Raw genomic sequence first — 23,571 nt, forward strand, 5'->3', positions numbered from 1 at the left:
TCCTTCTTCGTCCTAGCGTTCTCCCGGTTAGATCGTCAGCGTTTTGCTGCGAAACCCAGGGTCCGCTCATCCGTAATCGTAACCTATAGTCACTGCCTACCCCAATGGGAGCAGGCGTGATGGTAGATATGTATGTATTTATGTAAAATTAAAATGAGTCTATAGAATTTCACTTGATCAAATATTACGAAAATAAATTCTTATTAAAATAATAGAAATATTTATACGTACTTATTAATCATACTTCATTCGAACTTTCAGCATTTCAAACATTCGTTTTCGTTATGATAGTTTCGGTTATCTTATAAAATAAAAAGCTATGATTTTCTTATAAAAATGGAATTTTTATTCAGTTATAAATAACACGCACCACTTTATCTTATGAAAGCATAAAAAGTGATGCTTACCACAATTCAGAAAAATTGTGTCACCAATTTGAAACAAACATTAATTTTGTAGGTTCCCATTTTTTTATGCATTCCTTTAAAATCATATTGTTATAATCATCTCTACAGATTTATATTGTCCAATGTGTAAGTGCAGCTGTCACTTGATAAACCACTATAAACAAATACAATAATTACAAAATTATAAAGACAAAATAATTAACATATTACGAAAAAATAAAACGAATATTTTTACGTTTTTCACGATCTTGCCGTGGTACTTATGTCCAATGAGTTTTGTAATAACTCTTATATTTTATAAACTTAAAACTAACATAAGCCTACATATGGAAATATTAACTAGGTATATATTCTATTAATTTGTAGTTGTGCCAAAGAATGGGGAAATTCGTAATCAAACTAAACGAAATATACTTCAGGACAGTCACTTGTTACTTCACATCAAAATCCTAATGTCAAACTTTAATTTTTGTGTTTTGTAGTGTTTGATAGTGTAGTTTATTCATTAAGAAATAAATTAAGGCCGGCCATTATATTGTCACGAAAATTTATTACTGCAACACCATTTCGTTAAATAAATTACGAAAATGCAAATTTACATGGAGTACATTTTTTAATTAAAATCTTGTAATGTCTATCAAACTTAGGATTATGTACTTGACAAGCACCACAACTCTCCCTATTTAAAAGTCACAATTTTGAAACGTACACAAGTTTTGTCTAATGTCGGATTCATGTAGGTGCATATCTGAAATTTAAAAATAAAATAACTAATTTTCAGAAAAAACATCCCCAGACTGTGTCGGTATACTTATAATCCTCCACAAAGTGTCTTACTTTAGTTTTACATTATACACTGCACGTTTATCAACTGTAAATCAATACAGGAAACTGGGGACTTGCGACCTGATATTTAAGCCCGTGCGTGGATCACCGCCATTTTGGTTTTATTAATTACTAGAGGCCGCCCGCGACTTCTTCCGCATGGAATTCCTATCAACCCGCGAGTACTCTGGGATAAAAAGTAGCCTTTGTTTTATTCTTAGTCTTCAGCTACCCACATACCAAATTTCATCGTAATCGGTTCACTAGTTTTTGCGAGAAAGAGTAACAAACATCCATACTGACATCCTCACAAACTTTCGAATTTATAATATTAGTAGGATTATGATTATGAAGAATCCATTTCTAACTCGACGGCATCTTCCATGGCAGCGTTCATCTACCATCTTTAAAATTCTTTATACAGCTTGACCACAAATTAAGACCGTTGTTTTTTTATTGAGGGCGGTAGTTCTTTTATATAGCAACACCAAATAGTTATTTCATTATCGAGTGAAATGATTTGACAATAGTCCACTATTACTTTTGTTTAAAAGATGAATAGTAAAAGAGCCATTAAGAAGACAGACTTAATAAAAGCGTCGGGTTATGCTTAATTTTTGTGTACATTTTGCCAACTCTGTAATAATTTTGGTCGGGCTATATAAAATCTTTAAAAAATCTTGACTTCGTAAATCTTCAGGGAGCGTTTCATCAGTTCCCAAACCTGACATTTGTTATTCCTTGAAAAATGTATCAAAATTTGATCTAAGCGTGCGTAACGCTATCCTCCACAAAGTCCCGGGCTTCTTCCTGTGTAACACAATCCACGTGAGACACTTTATTCCTGAATTTGACTCCGTAGAATTTATGAGCATGCTCTAACAGTTCAGGTCTGAAGGTGGTCGTGATGAATTGAGCGGAGGAAGACAATTCGTGAATCATGTTCGCTATCGCTTTACGATGCTGCGCGTCTAGCGCCTGGAAACAAAATAAATACATACATATTATTACGTCTGTACCTATTACGGGGTAGACAGAGTCTGGAATACATAAAGGCCACGGTGTAGTTTTATGATGAAATTGAGATTCAAATGGTGACAGATTGTTAGCCCATCGCTTAAAAGAAGAATCTCATGTTTATACCCTTTCCCTTGATTGACAATCCGCACAAGCATCCAAATGAAAATTAAAATTACAGGATGTCAAACAGAGACTACTTTTTTATGCCGAAAACACCCACTCGAACGGAACTTTATTTTACCGCGGATGAACCCATAAACCAAAAATTAAATTAAAAATAAATAAACAATCACCTGATCGATTTCGTCGAACAAGTAGAACGGCGCGGGATCGCACTTCTGTATGGCGAATATGAGCGCCAACGCGACCAATGACTTCTGACCGCCGGACAACTGGTTCATTTCCCGCATGTCGCCCTCGCCGCCCGTGAATGACACCTTTATGCCCACGCCCGTGAACTGATCAGCGTTAGCACGCTGAAAAAAAAATGAAAAAAACTTTAGTCTACGTTCGGCTCTTCGGAGGTTAGTCTTAGTAGCTTATAAAATTAACATAAATCATCACATATTCATCGTTAACCAACAAAAAAAAATACTTTTTGTGTTTTGTTACGCTCGGTCGCCCAAATTCGGATTTTTTTTAAAGTGCCTTTTCTAGAACAAAGGCGAATTGAGGTTTATACGAACCACGTGTCCTTTAAAAAAATATGTATTCGTAAAATTCATGTATGGATTAATTATCACGATTTAACATTTTCTAGTTCAAATACCCACCAGACGCCCTCGATGTCAGCAAAACCGGTCCCACAATTTGCATCAAAACTATGAAACCTAGTCAGGTAAGCTTTGAATTAGGAATATTACATTTAAGGAATGATATGAAAAAAGCATGCAGGGATTGTGGCAAGCGGAGAGATGTAGTCACTGCCTATGCCTCCGAGAAAGAGTTCTCCTCTTTTCCGTATGTACCTACTTACATTTTAAACAGCGTCATCAGTTTGTGATTAATGAATATGTTCGAATGAAAACCGTTCTTTAGTTTTCCGGGTTAAGACTTATTTTGGCGTACACGTCATTTACTTAAGCGTTAATAACACAAAATTGAGCGGTATATTAATTAACAAATGTTCTTAATAAAAACCAGTCCAGCCTTTTAAGCATGTTTACGCATATTTCTGTGACGTACTTGTAAAAGGTCTAATCAAGCCTAGAGCATACCTATACCCGAAATCGTCGAGCTTGCACAAAAAGAGTTATAAATGTGGGTGAAACGAGAGAAGTATGCAGGAATTGTAGCAAGTGATCAAAATAAATTACAACGATGGAGCTAACACCAAAGTTAGTTCGAGACTTTAAGTTTGTTATGGGATACTATTCGAACAGTATTCTAATAGATACTTTTATAATAAATATCTATGATCCAAGGATCCGGTCATGACCTGACCAGGGATCGAACCCGGGACTCAAAGGCATGTTATGCGGCCGACAAAAAATTTCAATAAATAAATAAGACTAACGTTCTTAGTCACGTCTATATCCCTTGCGGGGTAAAGGGACACTGAGCAAAGTCTTAAAAATACTGAAAGGCCACTTTCAGATGAATGGCTCAATGATGGAATTGAGATACAAATAATTACGGGTTGCTAGTCCATCGACTTCAAGAAGAATCCCAAGTTTATTAGCCTTTCCCTTAGTCGCCTTTTAAGCCATCCATGGGAAGGAAAGTGGTCCTAGTCTAAAGTTCCGGGAACTACACGCTACAAATAATTAGACAATAAATACTTATTTGTGTCTAAGTATTAACAATATTTACCTAATATAAAAACTCGTGTAGGGTGACCTAAATGTTAAGGAGCCCAAAGTCAACCGGTCATTAGTTTGTTTAAAAAGGGCATTTAGATTAGCCCAGTTCTCCACGGCCCGGCGCCAAGGTCACGCGGGCAAATTAAACGGCACTCACATTAGACGGCGATTAAACGCAGTTCAAAGTAGAAAATTCCTGCACTTATCTGCTTTTTGCATTAGCAGGAAGACGATTTTGAACACCAATGACATATAACACAACATAAATTCTCGCCGGGAATCACACGGCACTGCCAGGCGACTAAGGGATAGGCTTATAAACTTGGGATTCTTTTTTAGGCGATGGGATAGCAACCTGTCACTATTTGAATCTCAATTCTATCATTAAGCCAAATAGCTGAACGTGGCCATTCAGTCTATTCGAGACTGTTGGCTCTGTCTACCCCGCAAGGGATATAGACGTGACCATATGTATGTATGTAAATTCTCGCCTCTTTCCCGGAGGGGTAGGCAGAGACTACATCATTTAAAAAAACACTACAGTAAAGAATAGGATACATAGGTAGGCCATTATAAAAGTATTGTGGCGTCATCATTAACGTCACACGCCATCAGCCAATCATAACAAGAATACGACGCGCTAAGCCAATACAGCAAAAAAAATCTGTGACGACATCTCAAACATTCAAAGCGCGTATGGTAAATCACGATTTTAAAAATTTCCACGGATTGCAGCATAAATCCTCCGAGTCAACATCGTCGGAGCCGCGGCGGCCATAACACCCAGCCTGACGGAAGATCTTCCATTTGGTGGCAGTCGAGCCTGATTCCTGGCGCCCGCTTCAATATCCTTGTTCGAAAAAAATGTTTGTGTTGTTGCTTATGTTAAAGGTAGGTACTATGTTGTGGTTTAATTTGACGATAAAGTTATATCTTATATACCTACTCACATCAGGATTCACCTCCTGGCTCACATCGGTGCCGGTCTTCATGATAAGGCTGCTTCTCACTTGAGGCACTAGTTTCTTGTACACCTTCGTACACTTCATCACTTTGCTTGTACGTGAAGACTGAGGGCCGATCAAATCAAAGAACGTGCCCCAAACAATGGCGCCTACGTTTAGTAATATAACCTCGTTGGTAGAAAGTATACTCACATCAGGATTCACCTCCTGGCTCTCATCGGTGCCTGTCCTCATTATGAGGCTCCCCCTCCCTTGGGGCACTAGTTTCTTGAACACCTCGGTGAAATTCCTCGTCACCTGCTTGTACGTGAACTGTATGGCTTCCAACTTTCTGTGCTCGAGCGTTTCAATCAGTTCGCGAATCTTCTCGCCGCTGGAATAAAGCGGTTCGTTATATTTAAATAAAGGAATTTACTAAAAAAACTTCAATGATCTGATCATTGATGTTTTAAGTTAATTCCTTTCCACTGTTACGTATAGTTCTCCAAAGTACCCTATTGAAAGTATTAGACCCAGAATAAAGAAAAGTATATATACCTAAGCGTTAATTTATATAAGATTACTTACGACAAAAATACATAAAATACTTAGATAGCTGATATATCTGTGAAAACCCAAATATCTGGACTTATAATTAAGTAATTAGTGGTAAGGCTATATAGAATGTTATTTACGTCATCAGAATAATATTTTCGAATGCATTTGAATCAGATGATTTATTTTAAAAGCATAGTCGAATGTCTTCTTCACCTCGAGCGAAACATTGCTTTTCTGACAAGTACAGACTACGATAGTTGTTTTTTAAATTACTTCCTATGATGTGTACGTTTGAAACATGAATTTTCGACATAAAGTATGGTTTAGAGTTCATGTTTTATTCATAAACAAGGCAAAGTCGAGGTTTAGGGTAATAATGGAGCGGCCGTCAAATGTCTTTCGCTAGTCTGAGCGATATGCTCATTGGGTTCGCTTGAGTAAAATGAATTTAATCTAATAAAAAAGACAATAGATCAGTGGTTCATAACAATAAAATAACTAAAAATAAAAATACTAAAGAGAGCTCTTACAGTTGTTTAAACTTCATGCTTTGTTAGTTACTTTAAGCGTATTAACATTTGATATCCAGCAATATTTTGATCCCGTGTTATTGTGTTACAAAAACAACCATAATACTCAATAATAAAAATAATTATAAATATTACCAAAATGTTCAAAGCATCGCGTCATTAGATCAATCAGTCATCGAGAGATAAACGATGCCGATGTACAATGTCATTACCAGCAAACATTATCCAATGGTGTCAAGATCTCACGGCCATTGCAAATGGGGTGAAACACATACTAGTATTTACAACAATTGTATATAAATATCAATAACGAAACGTCGCGGCTCGATTCGTTTTTAACGCGCGATACAGACGGACACGCAAATGTATTTTTTTATTTATATATTTGTATGTGTCGTGTCAACAGCTAACGCGGGGAGCGCGAATGCGAAACTAAGTTTTTTGCCTTCGTTAGATACGGTAGTCGGAGGTATAGGCGATTTCGCAAGTTTACTGAATAATTTCTACGACATATTTAGTATCCTTTCGACGGAAGACTTCACTCATATACAGAGCAATCTATCTGTGGCCGTAGCAGAGGACGCGTATTTAAATATATCGCAATTGGCGAAGAAATATGGATACCCTTTCGAGGAACACACAGTTGTCACTGACGATGGATACATTTTGAACTTCCATAGAATTCCTCATGGCAGGAATGGGGCGAGAAATAATATAGCCATATTCCTAATGCATGGGATATTGGACTCGTCTGACAGTTGGGTCATTCAAGGGCCAGATCGGGCATTGAGTTACATTTTAGCTGATGAAGGGTTCGACGTGTGGATGGGAAATGCGAGGGGGAACAAGCACGCTCCTTCGCACATGTTTTACAACTCATCGCAGCCAGAGTTCTGGAAATTCACGTGGGAGGAAATAGGTATATACGACACGCCGAAGATGATCGATTACATATTGGACCTCACTGGAAAATCTAGCTTATACTACATCGGCCACTCGCAGGGAACGACCACATTCTACGTAATGAACTCTATGAAACCTCAATACAATGAGAAAATCAAAATGATGTTTTCGATGGCGCCAGTAGCTTGGATGACGCACGTCAGATCTCCTTTGATACGGATAATGTCGCCTGGAATTCACACGCTGAGCTACTATATATCGGATTTGAATATCTACGTTCCCAGCATGGCGTTTTTTAACAAAATTTCAGCGTATGTGTGCAGTATTTTGAGTATAAAGTGCAACGATTTGTTGCAAATGATCGTCGGTACTGATTGGAGGTCTGTGAACGGTACCATGATGCCTGTGATGTTGGGACACATGTTCAGTGGCTCGTCCACGCTACAATTTGTGCATTACGGACAATTAGTACAATCGAAGAGATTTTGCCGATACGATTTCGGTAAGCAAGTGAATTCTTTGCGTTATGGCGTAGATACGCCTCCTGATTATGATTTAAGTAAGATAAAAATCCCTGTAGGATTATTTTATAGTAGTGAAGATTGGATATCTGACCCGTATGATGTAAATTTGCTAAAGAGTCATCTGCCCGACGTGATAATCGATGAGTATGTGGGTGATTATAACCACTTAGACTATTTATACGCAGCAGATAACAAAGAAAGAATATTCAATAAAATGATTAAGAGTATATTTGATTTCGAAGATAGTATAAATAAAACTAAGGACTAGTCATACTTTACGTATTGTAGGTATATATTTATTTTATTAAACTGCTTAAGATCGATTATTTAATCCATTAAGAAAAATAAAGTGCCATATGTGTAAAAGATATTTATTTTTATCGAAATTATTTACTATTTAAAAAAATTTTTAATTGCTAATCGATAGCTCTCACGATACAGTAAACATCATAAGGAAACATGCACATTCAGGCAACTGGATGTGTAACCATGATCCTATATTGGCGTGTGGTTCCCGGCACCAATATAAAAAAGAATAGGAGCACTTCATGTCTTTTCCATAGATGTCATAAAAGGCGAGTAAGGGATAAACTTATAAACTTAGAATTCTTCTTTTAGACGATAGGCTAACAACCTGACCTGACCGTGGTCTATCAGTCTTTCAAGACTACTTTCTGGCTCTGTCTACCCCGTAATAGGGATATAGACGTGATTATATGAGAGACAACAAACAAACAAATAAACTAACTTTCGCATTAATAATAATAAATTGGAATTTAACCAAACTCACCCAATGTCCAGTTCCTCTTTCCGCTTGTACAGTTTCTCCTTCTGCTCCGAGAAGCTGATGAATTGATCCAACGCTTTCTTGTTCACGTGATTGTACTTCTTTAGGTGCTGATTGGCCTTCTCCAGTTCTTTGAAAAGCTGATACAAACATTTATATTTATAAGAGTAAAAGCGTCAATGGTCGAATTGGTAGGGTACTCGGTTAAAATGGGTGATGCGCATATAGGCACAGGTTCGAATCCAGCATCCAGCAATTCCAGCTATGAATATTTGCGAAGTTATGGACATTAGTTTAAATACTAACCAATGCTCTTACCTTACCTACTTTACCTTAAAACCTGCATATTCAGGCAACTGGATGTGCATGGATCTAATCAGGGTTAGGATTACCTGCAAAGGTTGCGGAGGTCAGACGGGAGTCGCTTCATGTAAAAACCTGACTCAACCAATCCAGCTTACATGGTCAAAGGCATACCCAGGCTCCTTACCAGAATGGTGAGGATGCAACCGACTAAAGCCAGGAGGAAGAAGTAAAAAGCGAATAATAAACTAAACCCAAATGACTATAAAAAATTACCGTAATTTTTTTAAACTATTATTATTTCAAATTTTTATTGGCGTTCTATAAAGCTGGGGAAGAATATAAACCTGTTTCAATGACATCTTCTGATATTTGGAGTGTAGTTCGGGCGCGTTCGGCAACGTTCCCAAAGCGGCGATTTTGTCCAACGACTCTTGTATTTTCTCTTGTAGCAACACTTCTTTGGACGCCATTTTCTCGAGCCCCTTGGCGTCCTCCTCCATTTTGTCTTGAGCTTCTTTTTCCTTGAATCACATTCGAACAGTTATTTCCACTCATATAAATAATTATAAATTAAGTTACCCGTGACCAAGGCTTGATACCGGAACCGGTACCACAAACATCGGTTCTGTACCGGTATTTAAAGGTTCCATCCATTTCAGTACCCGTGTACGTGTTTCAGATGAGTACCGGTACCTAATTTAGATACTTCATTATGTTCCGTGAAAGATGACAAAACAACAAAATTACTTAAATTCATTTCCTACTTATTTTCCTTGTGCTATTAATTTCATTGTCACGAATATTTGGTTGGTACCGGTACTAGTACCTGTATAGTACCGATACTGACCGCTAAAGTATACCAGTACCGGCTGTACCTACAGGTACTACATCTGATATCGGTAACACATTAGGGTCAGTGTTGGTTCCGATATTACAAGCTTAGCCCACAATAATTCCCATAGTATGCTAAATTCATATCACCTTGTTCCGCCACTTGTCGAGTTCAAGTTTCAAAGCCTTCTCGTTCTTCACAGCTGCCTGCACCTTCTTCTCCACCTCCTCCATCTCCTTGTTGATCTGCCTGATGCGTTTCTCCGAAGCGGACAGATCGGATTTGCTGTTCGCGAGCCGCCGCTTGCGGTCTTCTACAGATATCTCCTGCAGTGCTTGTACTAATTCGTCTTTACGCCTGTTAACAAATACATATCATCTACATTCATGACTTTTTTCATGCAGCGTCTATCGAGTTTCAAGTTTAGAAGCAATTGGTTTTTCATGTAAGCTTAATAGATTCCCATAATATCAAAATAAAATAAAACTATAGAAGTGGTAAAGTACTTCGGAATGGAACATCGTAACTAACGATTTTGACACCAATTCTAAAATTTATTTGACAGAGTTACCTACAAATGTGCAGAAAATTAATTGTGATGCAAGATTAATGAGACAATTGGAAAATATCAGAAATCTTTTAGTTTACAGTTGTTAGTTTAATGTTATTAAAACCAACTAAATCAATCAAAAAAATCAACATACCTGCAAATCACTTTACCATAATTGCTCGAGAAAGCTTTATAAGTATGAAAAACATAAATAGCTAGCTGTGCCCGCGACTTTGTCCGCGTGTAATAGTTATTTTGGGCATCATTAAAACAAAGCTCAAGGATGAATAATTTTCCCCGTTTTTTATTCATATATTCCAATATTTCTTTGCTCCTTATAGTTGCAGCGTGATGTTATATAGCCGCCCTCGATAAATGGTTTATTCAACGCAAAAAGAACTTTTCAATTTGAACCAGTAGTTCCTGAGATTAGCGCGTTCAAACAAACAAATAAGCTTTCTAATATAAGTATAGATATAAAATGTTACCAACCTAATTAAGTTGTTCGTCAACAGATTCTCCAGTTTATTCTTTGTGGCCTCAAGGTTCATCCTAGCACTGAACGCCTCTTTGTTCTCCTGCGTCAGTCTCCTAATAGCGTCGTTCAGCTCGTCCACTTTGCCTTGATCCGACGTCGATAATTGTTCCATCAGTTCCTGAAATCAGCAGTCTTGTTAGACTTAAGAACGTTACATATCACGGCTTTGACTTAGACATTGGCCTCGGCTTTCCACGGGTAGCATTAATAGAATAGAGGTATAGACGTGACTATTTGTCATTATCACCATCATATGTACGTCTTTCAAGTACAAACATCGATCAGTTTCAATTTTATTATACAGGGTGACATTTAAATCAATTGCATCCTTTTAAACATAGACTATACCCATGCTTCTGAGCTGTTTGAGCCTATTTTATTTAAATTAAACTTCATCATTTTCACATTTAAAATACCCTCAAAAACTACGTCACACGCTTTATTAAAGACCAATACTACAAAAAGAAATTAAAACTAAACATGTAAATAAATGTCTGAAAAATAAATTATTTTTCTAGTATCAAGATCAAGTAAAGTACAGAGTTGTCGAGATCGCTAAGCTGAATGAATTGTGTAGTTGACCTCTGAATCTTACGCGTCGCTTTTCCGCCGGCCGGGGTGATATGACGTATTTAGGATCGTGGATTTTGATACATTTATTTTTTTTCGTACTTTCTGAAATATGAACCGATAATTTTCTTTTAACGTTTTTTAATATCCTTTAGATGAGTACACTTAACAGTTAAATTTATGCAGTTGAATTAAAAGTCACCCTGTATGTATCAGACAGAACACAAAGACGGATGGAGCAGTGACCTGGTGCAGCTCGGACTCCAGGCCCTCCTTGGTGGCCTGCATGGCCTCGAGGCTGGAGCGGCACTGCGCCAGCGAGCGCTCCTTGGGCCCGCGGAACCGCTCGATGGACGCCAGCTCCTCCTTCATCAGCCGGATGTCCGCCTTCACTTTGTCGAATATGTCTCTGGAATAAACACACATACATATGGTCACGGCTATATCACCCTAGCAGGGTAGACAGAGACAACAGGCTTGAAAAGACTGATAGGCCACGTTCAGCTGTTTGGCTTAATGATAGAATTGAGATTCAACAGTGACAGGTTGCTAGCCCATCGCCTAAAAAGGAATCCCAACTTTGTCAGCCTATTCCTTAGTCGCCCTTTACGAAAACCATGGGAAAGAGATGGAGTGGTCTTATTGTTTTTTGTATTGGTGCCGGGAACCACACGGCACTGGAATAAATGTTCAACAATCATAGACATAGTAAATCAAATTTAATGAAATACATTTAGAACGAAGTTTACTTGAATTTTTATATTCATGTTATTTAGTTTTTTTAAGCAAACCCATCTCAACCTTACATAAAAACAGAAGTCTGTATAATCATGCTATGTATGTTTTGGGTACTGTTCAAACTGTTACTTTAAATAATATTAAATATATAAAACATACAGTACCATCCAACCTATATATATAGTTAATAAGTATTGCTTATGTAAATCAGATAATTCTGATATAAAATACTTTTATTTATTAATCGCAAAAGGTTTGTGTATATCATAAAAAACAGAGAATGAATTTTGAGATAATTAAAAATTGAAATCTGCCCAACCATTCAATATATAAAGCTTTTTTTGTATATCCTCATATTCTAACGTTAACAATACGTACTTAGCTTTTCCCTGTTTAGTTTCAGTGCGTTGCATCTCCGAAACTATACTGTTTATACTCGTCTCAGTTTTGCTTAATTCCTGTCGCAACGTGCTGAGTTCTTGCTCCAGTGATGTGATTTGTTCCATCAGTTCCGATCTAGTCTTCTGCATTTCCAATCTGGAGCGTGATTGGTTGAAGTAACCGCCAGTTAGCGAACCCTTTGACGATACCTGAGAATTGTTTGTATGGAATTAATATTAGTTAAAAACTACCCCACATTTTAAAAATTCCTACAAGAAATCTGTAAAAATTATTTTCCGTTATTTTGTAATTTTCAGTAAATGTTTATATTTAAATTAATTATTTCTTTAATTAAGATATGCCGAATGTCAACTGGAATAACATAATAAGTACTGTTATCTCGAAGTTCCCACGGGAGAGAAGTCGCGAAGCGTGGCTAGTGATAAATATACCTGATCTCCTTCCAAAGTGACGCAGTCCAAATGGAATTGCTTTCCGAGCTCAGTGGCGCACTCTAGATTCCTACAGATGAGAGTTTTGCCAAATATATACTTCATTGCCTTTGCGTATTTTGGATCGTACTTCAACTTCTGCACCATGGCTATTGCATTCTGGAAACAAATAGTAAAATTTAAAATTTCGATTCAATTTATTCATATAAGCAATATCACATTTCATTCGAATAAACTACTTTTAAGTAGTTGAGTCAATATTACGATCTATGAAAATATTTATTATATGAATATTTTTTTTTTAAGAATGTGCATTTTATTTTCTTCCTCCTGACGTTAATCCCGGTTGCATCCTCACCACTCAGGAGAGGAGCCCTGTATGCCTTTGACCATGGATCCTGGATTGGGTGAGTCAGGTTCTAATAGGACCTTAATTCGGTGAATGGCAACTGCCTACCCTTCCCGGGAAGAGGCGTCATTTAATATAATGTATATATGTTAACAAACAACTCACATTGTCATTAGGATACACCATATCCCTGACTTGCAGCCGGTTTAATGGCATGAAAGTGACCTCCCCGGGCAGACTCTGCCGGTTCATCTCCTTCAGGATCTTGGTGCCCACCGTGTCCGACTCAACGATGTGGTGGAACAGTCTGTTACCCGCTGTCACCTGCAAATATATAATGTAAATGAAAATACTTGCATACATTTGTAATAAACACGTCTTTATCCCTTACTCGTTCGACTATGGATACTTACCACATAGACTTAGAAAAAAAAAGGCAAACGTAGCATGCGTTTAAAATAAAGAAGCATCGTAATGGCGGCTTTGTACGCATGTTTGATCGCACTCAATGAAAATGAGATGCGGCGGCTGACTGTCACACTATTGGGGGGAGTGTGTGCGTGAGGCGTGTATGTTTATATACAGTAGACCGGCATTTTTTAGTGCTTCATTTTGCCTTATGGTTAAACTTTGTCTGCCTATTTTTCCACGTCTATGAGTTACCACATATATACATATATAGTGTTAGTACATATAAAATGTGCACGGCCCCATAGGGACCCGGTCTTTTAGGAGGCGTCCTTTGGTACCTTTTGTGCTAAAGCGAGATGACTGCGCTATCGAAATCTGTCCCTTGATGAACCATTGGGATACACCAACGGACAGCCCTCTACAGCTGCCAAACTATAGGACTAGGAACTATGCCAGGGAGGGATTTACTTGGTCTACTTGGACCGGATTGCTGGGCTATAGAGTGAGATATGGTATTATATTATTATGAACTAGCTATGCCCGCGACTTCGTCCGCGTGGTATAGTTATTTTGGGCATCATTGAAGCCCTCACGGATGAATAATTTTCCCCGTTTTTTTCACATATTCCATTATTTCTTTGCTCCTTGTAGTTGCAGCGTGATGTTATATAGCCAAAAGCCTTCTTCGATAAATGGTCTATTCAACGCAAAAATAATTTTTCAACTCGAACCAGTATTTCCTGAGATTAACGCGTTCACACAAACAAACAAACTCTTCAGCTTTATAATATTAGTATAGATTCCACTTACACTGCCCGATACATTTTGAAGCTTACCTCGACAGCCGTATAGATAGTCTTGTCACAGGTGAAGTTCTCTATGACGGGTCCGTAGTACTGCGTCGCTATTTTGGCCCACTCGCCGCCTCGCTCTTGGAATGTTTCCAATACTTTGCGTACACTGTCTCTGCCGTTCAAGATTGGCTGGAAAATGATTTTATTTATTGAATAAATTCTTGACACGAGTTCTCACGGGCAGCATTAATAGATAAAGACATACATACATAGATATAATCACGTCTATATCCCTTGCGGGGTAGACGGAGGCAACAGTCTTAAAAATACTGATAGGCCACATTCAGCTGTTTGGCTTACTGATAGAATTGAGATTCATATAAAGTGACAGGTTGCTAGCCTGTCGCCTAAAAGAATCTCAAGTTTATAAGCATATCCCTTAAATAAAGACTTTCACAGAAAACACTCTTTCCAACATTTCAAACAGGATACAGCCACAACTTTCCGAGATTAGCGCATACATACAAACATAGAAACTGGTGTTTTACAATATATCGCTACATATTTATAAGTCTCTTAGTGCAAATGCAAGTAGATTTGCGTGAAAGAGTAACAAACATACATACATAAAATAACTCTCTTCATGCAAGCTCCGCGGTTTCGGGTAGGTACTTTCGACCATAGAAACATACTCAGAAATATTCGCATTTAGGTATATAATATGAGTAGGATTACCTTTCCCGCCATAGAACGAAGCGCCTGATCAGCTTTGGCCAAGTCGTCTTTCAGTGAAGACAAGTTTTGAGTGAGAGTAGTTTCTTTACGCCAAAGCTCGCTGGAAACAATATGAAAATAAAATACCTATTTGATTTGATTTTTTTTAATATTTACAGCCTTTGCCGTTATATGTATTAATTATTACGGAAATCCAGACAAAGGAAAATGTTAGTCTCGGAAGAAGCCTATGTTACTCCCGAAAGTCTATTCTATATCTTAATTCACGTCGTGCGGGGTAGACGGAACCAACAGTATTGAATACTGAAAGGCCTGTACGTGGCCTGTATGGTTTAATGATTAAATTGAATTGAAAGATTCAGTTTGACATTGAGACAAATAGTCAAGAAACCCAAGTTTATTGGCCTTTCCCTTGGTCGCCTTTTACGACATCAATAGTGACAAACAATAGTGACAGGTCGCTAGCCCATCGCCTAAGAAGAATCCCAAGTTTATAAGCCTAGCCTTAGTCGCCTTTAACGACATCCGTGGGAAAGAGACGGAGCGGTCCTATTCTTTTTTTTATTGGTGCCGGGAACCACACGGCGATGCTCCAGTTGTCAGATAAAGTTTAACAATACTGACTTCCTGGCGCTCTGTTCCTGATCCTTCCTCTTCTTGCACTCGTAGTACTGTTTGTTGTGCTCGTCGATGGCCACCCGCTGCCTCTCCATCTCTTTCGTCATCTCTTCAATCCGCTTCTCCAGTTCCGTCAGTTTGGTCGCGTCGCGGCGAAGGTCCTCGCGCAGTTTGTTCTCGTGGTCTTTCTTATCCTTGATTTGTTTGTTTAAGGACCTGTAAAATGTTTTGTAATTAATTTTAACCGTAATTAACTTTATGGCAAAAACGACTGTAATTAACTTAAAGGCATACCTACACTTAGTTGGCAAATACATGAATATGAATACTTTAACTTTAAACATACTTAATTTTAAGGCCACTATTAAATACATACTTACATACATATGGTCACGTCTATATCCGTTGTGGGGCAGACAGAGCCAACAGTCTTGAAAAGACTGAACGTTCGTGACATTCAGCTATTTAGCTATTAAATGTTTTAGATTATTCCAGTCTAGTAACCGAGTAGCGATAGACCTAAGCAGACAGGAATGGCTATATAATTTAAATGGTTCCAGTCTTTTAAAATCTGTGGAATCATCTAGATGCCAGTGACGTAGCTCGCTATCTTCTGGCGGCTACTACTGGATCTTGTGTCTATAGATAAACCCACGACTTCTTAAATATTGTTAAACTTCTTCTTATGCGTTACACTCTTGTCAGAGTGGTCGTGGTCGTACAGAAGGGTTAGTGGCTCGCTTCACAATCCTTCGCCACTCGTCGCGCATCGCTGCCTTTCTGGAGCATTCACAGAGAGGGTCACCTAGTTGTAAAACTAGTCCGCTAATAAATGTTGTAGTTATTCTATGGATTGTTTTATTATCTCTCTAATTTTGTGAAGATTTACCTAAACGTCACATCAGAACTAAATATATGTAATTTAATATCATTTAAACTTAATCAAAGCAAATAAAAACATTTATTCATTCATATCTTTTCTCTCTTAATTTTTTATTTGTTGCCGTTGTTGGTATAGGTATGTTGATACATTAATTGAAATTTTAATTCAAAATTTTTACTCATTATTATAGGATACTTCATATCGCTTAATAATTGTCAAATCTTTTGGTTTCACAACATTGGTTGGCGGTCTATAATTGTTTTGTCATTAACTTACTTCAATTCCTTCTCGATCCACCTATCCCTATCCTGTTTGGAAGTGAACTGTGTCCCGCGACCCTGTTTCGCGTACAATTCCTGTCGTTTCTGCTGGTTCAGTGCCAACGCTCTGGTGCATTCCTCCTCACGAGCCTTCATCTCCTCGTACTTGGGCTTCAATTCTTCTAGTTCGCGTTCTTTTTCCGAAATCTGCTGGCGGAGACGCTCCAGTTCCGCTTCGGCCCTTTCCTAACAAAAACGTAAAATAAATATCTAAACGAGTGTATTTAACTTTATTCAACATTCACAAGACCATTAAATGACAAAGATTTCCATTGCGTTCCGTGCAGTCTAGTGATGTAAGTATGTAGTATGATACCCCGAACTTTCCACGGTAACAGAAATTAAGATATTCTATTTCCATACCAATCCCAAATTTATATAATAAATGCGAAAGTTTGTTCAGTACTACTTGTGCAAAACCACTGATTTTGATGATTTGTACAAATATAGCATTGACCTTGAAACTAGACTTATGATTATACTTTTATTGATAATAAACAAAAAAAAATAAATTCATTTAAACCGGTTATTATGGATGCATATCCTACTACTATTATAAAGGCGAAAGTTTGTATGGATGTTTGTTACTCTTTCACGCAAAAACTACTGAACCGATTACCATGAAATTTGGTATGTAGGTAGCTGAAGACTCAGAATAACACATAGGCTACTTTTTATCCCAGAGTTCCCGCGGGATTGATAGGGTTTCCATGCGGACGAAGTCGCGGGCGGCCTCTAGTTAACAATAAAATCAACACATTTTACATAACATACCTAATAATAAAAATATCAATAAAGTTCTATACATACTAAATTAATCATTCCTACGAAGACGGGAAACAAACTTAAATTTTTGATTACCGCCGAGCGAAATTCAACTTTATACTATAAATACCTTAGACTTGTTATCGCCGTCGACGTCGTCTGTCAGATCTTTGATGCCGAGCTCCAGCTTGGTCTTCTCTCGCAACAACTGTTGTTGTTCCGTTGACAGTATATCCTTTTCCTCGCGAGCCGCGGCCACATCTTTGCGGGCTTCTTTCAATTTCCTAAAATTAAACATTACATCACTACATAGTATAAAACAAAGTCGCTATTTTAGTCTGTTTGTCTGTATGCTTAAATCTTTAAAATTACGCAACGGATTTTGATGCGGTTTTTTGTAACAGGTAGAGTGATTCAAGAGGAAGGTTTTTATGTATAATAACATTTATAATTTTGCACCCGTGCGAAGCCGGGGCGGGTCGCTAGTAACATATAATCACGTCTACGTCGCCTGCGGGGCAGATAGAGCCAACATTCATCGAATAGACTGAAAGGCCACAAGTCAGCTGTTTGGCTTAATGTAAGAATAAAATATTCAACAATAAATACATCAATCGTCATGGTGCGCCTACGATTACGATACTCGATAAGGTAAGTCAGGTTTTTGCACGACGTGATTTTTAAGTCTGATCTTCCCAACCTAAGCAGCAATGGAATCAGTAAACGTAGCATTAAAATGGTTCCAACCTTTGTCTATTAAATTTATTTTAAATCCCACAACAATTTCACTATCTATTTTAGGGTCTTGAATGTTTATCTATATAAGTAGTAAGTGCCGTGTGGTTCCCAGCACCAGTACAAGAATAGTAATACCACTCCACCTCTTTCCCATGGATGTCGTAAAAGGCGACTAAAGGATAGGCTTGCAAACTTGGGATTCTTTTTTTAGGCGATGGGCTAGCAACCTGTCACTATTTGAATCTCAATTCTATCATTAAGCCAAACAGCTGAACATGGCCTTTCAGTCTTTTCAAGACTGTTGGCTCTGCCTACCCGCAAGGGAAATAGACGTGATTATATGTATGCATCCTGGATCCGCCAGTGATCATGACAAAATGGAAAGTTGTGATAACAATCTTTATCCCTACTAGAATAGAATATATTCATTTTCAAAATTGGGATACAAGGTATCACTTATTGACGTCATATAACTTAAATCTGATTGTATCTACTACCAAAGCGAATGTGTAGAAGAATCGGCGGAACACACTACAGCGCAGCATTTTCACTAGTAACAAAAATATTGTGCACTTTTATATACAACGAAAGAAACCAAAAACTGGACAGATTTTAAATAAAATATCAGATTTAGAACTTCAGATGGATCTGATACGTGGGGATTTGTTATTTCTTGAAATTCCCACATAAGCGAGGTACCCAGCAGAAGCTAGTCTATTTATCATACCTGTTCGCCTCCCTGACGTGGTCCTGCGCCTCTCTCACCATGTCGGCGTAATGTTGCTGTTCTTTACCGCTGTTTGAACGCAATTTCTCCAACTGAAACAAATTATTTACATACATACATAAATATAATAACGTCTATACCCCTTGCCTTTTAGCCGTATATCCTTGGTACAAATCCAACAAAAGATATAGGCAACTTTCAGCTGTTAGGCTTAATGATAGAATTGAGATTCAAATAGTGATAGTGGCCATCGCCTAAAAGAAGAATCTAAAGTTTATAAGCCTATCTCTGAGTCGCCTTTTACGACATCCATGATAAAGAGATGGAGCGGTCCTTTTCTTTATTCTATTGGTCTCGGGAACCACACGGCAATAGATATACTTTGGTAAAGCATATATTTTATCTTCTCCCTTTTTCTTTTTAGAATATACCTTATATGTGGATACCAGAGGGCCCTGATGAGACAAAGACAAATGAGTAGCCCCACTGAAGTTTTAAATTTAATTACCTAACACATATGAGTGCATCAGATTACCTGACATTCAGTTCATAAGATAGATAATCCAGTGCGAAAAGATTGATAACTGTAGATGATGCAAAAGAAGTATGCAAGAGTGGGAAGCTGATATATCTCGTATGTATGTATTACGGTAATTATTTTTTAAACATTACCTCCTCAAGCTTTCTCTTGTTCTCTCTATGTTCGGTGTCATGTATTATGAACTCCAAAACGCGTCTCGCCCGGTCCCACTTCTGGTATTCCTTTAATTCTTCTTTTTCTTCTTCCAACGTCTTCAACCGTTCTTCTATGGTCTGGAGGAATTCATTGATCTTTTCCACCTGGATAAAAAAATAAAAATTAATATAATAAAAACTGAAGTATAGAAAAATAGTACATATATATATATACAGTAGAATCCGTTTAGTACGACTTCGCATATAACAACCAACCGTTTTTAGCGACGCAACTATAGACATGTTTGGTTTCGTATCGAGCCACTATGAAAGTACATTCGTTTATTACGACTCCGCTTATAACGACCGACCGCTTTTAACGACGGAATTCAACGCACATTGTCCGGTTATAACGACGTGCGTCGACGTGTTTACAAACAAATCTAAGTTATAGGTACATAATAGAAGCTATCCCCGCCCCGCGCACCTACCTAGCCCATGCATCGCGGACTGTCTGTTTTGTTTATGTTACATTTCCTATTTGCGGGTGACAAGTGAGTGCGCGTACTAAAATGGCTAAGCGAAAAAGTTTCTCTATTGAAGAAAAAAGTTTTATTTTACAACGTTTAGAAGCTGGCGAGTCGAATGTAACTATTGCGAAGGAACTTGGTGTAAATCACTCGACTATATCCACAATAAAAAAGAATAAACACAAAATAGAACCTTTGTTTAACGCAAACGTTTTAAAACCTAAACGCGTGAGGGAGTCTTATTATTGCTATTTACTTATTGATTAATCTCATTTCTTTTCCTTCTTAGTACACTTCTGTACCGTATATGTATGCATATTATTATATGTGAAATAAATAAATATTTTTAATTCAATGTTTTTTTTTGTCTGTTAGTCGTGGCAAGTGGAAAGAGGTAGTCTCTGCCTACCCCTCCGGGAAAGAGGCGTGAGTTTATGTATGTATGTATGTAGTCACCTTAATACGTATTAATACGTATGTACATAAATTTTGTATATGATTATTAAAAAAAAAATGATTATTTAGTACGACTTCCGGTTATTACGACGTAATATCACTGGTCCCTTGACCGTCGTTATAACCGGATTCCACTGTATATATATATATACATAAAAATATAAAAACGGATGAAAGAATATGCACTCAATACTCTTAACGTTTTGTGTGCGAAATTTAAAGTAATTTTTTTTCCCGATATTTTTCTACATCTAGAAAATCTAAATTCCAAATCTAAATTCCATCTTCCAGCGGTTCAACTAAATGTGGCCAATCAGCTTTAGCGAGACTGTTGGCTCTGTCTACCTCGTACGGGATAAAGACGTGACGATATGTATGTATAAAAATTGCAACTTATATTGGTTACACATAAGGTTCAATGCCGATCGCATCACCGTGATGAAGTTAAAGCTTGAAAAGGAAGTATTACTTCTACTCCAGAACCTGATTTCAAAGGAATTAAAAAGTAAATATTGGAAGTCTTGAAGGTGAAAATGCAATTAAAAAGCTAGGAACAAATATTCGACATTGATTTTCAAAAGTATACTACTATGCGGTCGCATTAACTACATGCTATATGTTTATGACGCCGCTAACTCTTGCCAGACAAATTAAGTGACAGTGCGGGGGGAATGGGGGAGGGCCACGCAATTCAGAGATATGTCAAGTTAATTTGACCATACAGACCTTGCCAACAGTTTCTTTGAGTATAGCCACCGATTCCTCCCTCCTCTCGTCATACACTCTAGTGCCCGCTACTTCTCTCAGCAGCTTCAATCTGTGTGAATCTGGTGCAATAGCCATTTGATTAATCTGAAAAAAATTAATTGTAGTTGGTATATGGTTATAACTTTTGTCTGATTAGGTAACAATGAATTTCCATTGTAATGATAGCTTAAACTGTAAATTAATATTACAATTCCAACTCTTCAATAAGAAAATATTATCTATTTACATAACTATGAAGTAGTTAAAATAATTATTTACCTTGCCCTGCTTTACAATATAATAAGGATTGGAATTTGAGAGGCCTGCACTCTCCAAAAGGTTGAGAACTTCAGAGCGTGGCACCACTTTCTTGTTAAGGAAGAACTGATCCTTCTTCGATCCTATGACACGACGAAGGAAAATCTCATCTTTTTCAATCTGAAAGTAGTCATCAACATACACACAAAAGGTAGCCAGGACTGTGTAAGGAACAGGAGAAGATCTTCCCCTGTCTATACATTAAACTGACGAACTGACTGACAGACAATATAAAAATAGTCAAAATTACAAGAAAGATGAATTTTAGTAACATATATTTCTTAGGCTACATCATTCTTCTTGAAATCAGAGTTGCTGCCAAAGATTACATTTTTTTAATAAATTACACTGGCTGAAGAGATTTACAATAATTACTATGAACATTCATGGTAACGGTAACGTAACTTGGTAATTATAAAGAAGCTTTAAGAAATTTAATAGTAAAACTATGAACAACTTACTGGAATCCTGTTATCAGAGTTGTCAAATATAATCTCCACAAAAGCTGATATAACCCTTGGCCCAGTACCTTCATGGAGAAGAGCAAGTCTTTGTTCTGGCCGGAGATGAGAGAACTCATCACTAAGTACAAATTGGATGGCTGTAAAAAATAAAACATGGTTTTATTTAACAGGGATGTATTTTTTACTGACGTTTAGCCCATGGCTAAAACTTCTAAATGAGGAATATGTGCAGAGACAAATGACCCCTTTTTCATACAAATCTAAACCATAGTGGTTAAATATCTTCTTAGGTGATGATGTAGAAATATACATATCTTCAGGAAGTTTTATTTATATTCCTACACGGAATCATTACAAAATTTTCTCTATAACAAGTTATTATCTCTATAACATTTATGCCAAATGTTCAAGCATTCAGTATCTGATTGATATGGTAATATTGATGTAGTGCGTATAATACGCATATGAATAATGACATACTTACCATGGAAAAAGTTACTTTTTCCAGAACCATTACGTCCAACCACTACATTGTGTCGTTTATCAAACGGTTCAACCACAATTTGCTCCCTGTAACTCTTAAATCCTTGGATGATGACCTGCAAACAATAACAAACCGCCACACGTTCAATCACTAACATAACAAAAACACAAGTATTCAATTTGATAATCAATAAATGATATATTGAAAAGAAAACTACATTTTACCTGTTTTATATGCATTTTCACAGAAATAAATGCAAATATTCAATTTATTTATTAGAAAAGCTGACCGCCATTTCTAGTTGTCACGCCAAATAAATATATTAGCCGCTGTCAATGTCACTTTTGCTGAAAGTTTTTTTAAGCAAAGGTATCAAACGATTGGATTGTTCAATGTCTATGTTATATATAACATTTTGATATATACCTGTTAAAATAAAACATTTTACATACTTTATTACTACTATTTTATAACTTATGTGTGATAAAGAGAAAAGACTTCTTATGTGAAATTTTTTGTTTATAATTGTAATTATATAGGTACTTAGAATCAGTTGACTTAATGTACCTTAATTTACCCCAAATTTGAGGAAATTATCTACCAATGTTCGTGCCAAAGAAATTAGAATAAAAGAGGTCTGGTCTGTTATTTTATGAATTTATTGCTTACTTCACTTCTTTTCCTTATTGTTTCTAAACATACGTCCAGAGTTCAATCCGTTTTAGAGAAGGGGTGCGTGCTGGATTTGGTCCCGGTTGCATCGTCACGTCTCTGGAGAAGAGCCCGGGATATGCCTTTGACCATGGATCCTAGATTAAGTGAGTCAGGTTTTTACATCAAGCGACTCCCATCTGACCTCCGTAACCTTTACAGGTAAACCTAACTCGTAT

At 37.2% G+C, this 23,571-nt stretch overlaps 2 protein-coding genes across 2 annotated transcripts; one reads left to right on the forward strand and one right to left on the reverse strand.

Annotated features, from left to right (window-relative positions):
• Nucleotides 1-320: 320 nt before the first annotated feature.
• Nucleotides 321-23,002, reverse strand: LOC106138342 (structural maintenance of chromosomes protein 3). The gene is made up of 23 exons (XM_060945647.1): nt 22,906-23,002; nt 22,682-22,796; nt 22,195-22,334; nt 21,695-21,853; nt 21,395-21,520; nt 19,680-19,847; nt 19,008-19,099; nt 17,673-17,826; nt 16,734-16,963; nt 15,581-15,790; nt 14,957-15,056; nt 14,264-14,410; nt 13,182-13,340; nt 12,668-12,826; nt 12,213-12,424; nt 11,343-11,505; nt 10,481-10,644; nt 9,588-9,795; nt 8,951-9,127; nt 8,304-8,440; nt 5,212-5,392; nt 2,546-2,728; nt 321-2,210 (listed from the first exon to the last, which is right to left on the reverse strand). Exons 1-23 carry the CDS (start codon nt 22,918-22,920, stop codon nt 1,998-2,000), a joined length of 3,612 nt encoding a protein of 1,203 aa, XP_060801630.1. The 5' UTR covers nt 22,921-23,002; the 3' UTR covers nt 321-1,997.
• Nucleotides 5,930-11,347, forward strand: LOC132902043 (gastric triacylglycerol lipase-like). Its single transcript, XM_060945649.1, has 2 exons — nt 5,930-7,491; nt 11,313-11,347. Exons 1-2 carry the CDS (start codon nt 6,450-6,452, stop codon nt 11,339-11,341), a joined length of 1,071 nt encoding a protein of 356 aa, XP_060801632.1. The 5' UTR covers nt 5,930-6,449; the 3' UTR covers nt 11,342-11,347.
• Nucleotides 23,003-23,571: the final 569 nt, after the last annotated feature.

Source organism: Amyelois transitella, chromosome 8 (genome assembly GCF_032362555.1).
Source record: "Amyelois transitella isolate CPQ chromosome 8, ilAmyTran1.1, whole genome shotgun sequence".
NCBI classification, from domain to species: domain Eukaryota; kingdom Metazoa; phylum Arthropoda; class Insecta; order Lepidoptera; family Pyralidae; genus Amyelois; species Amyelois transitella.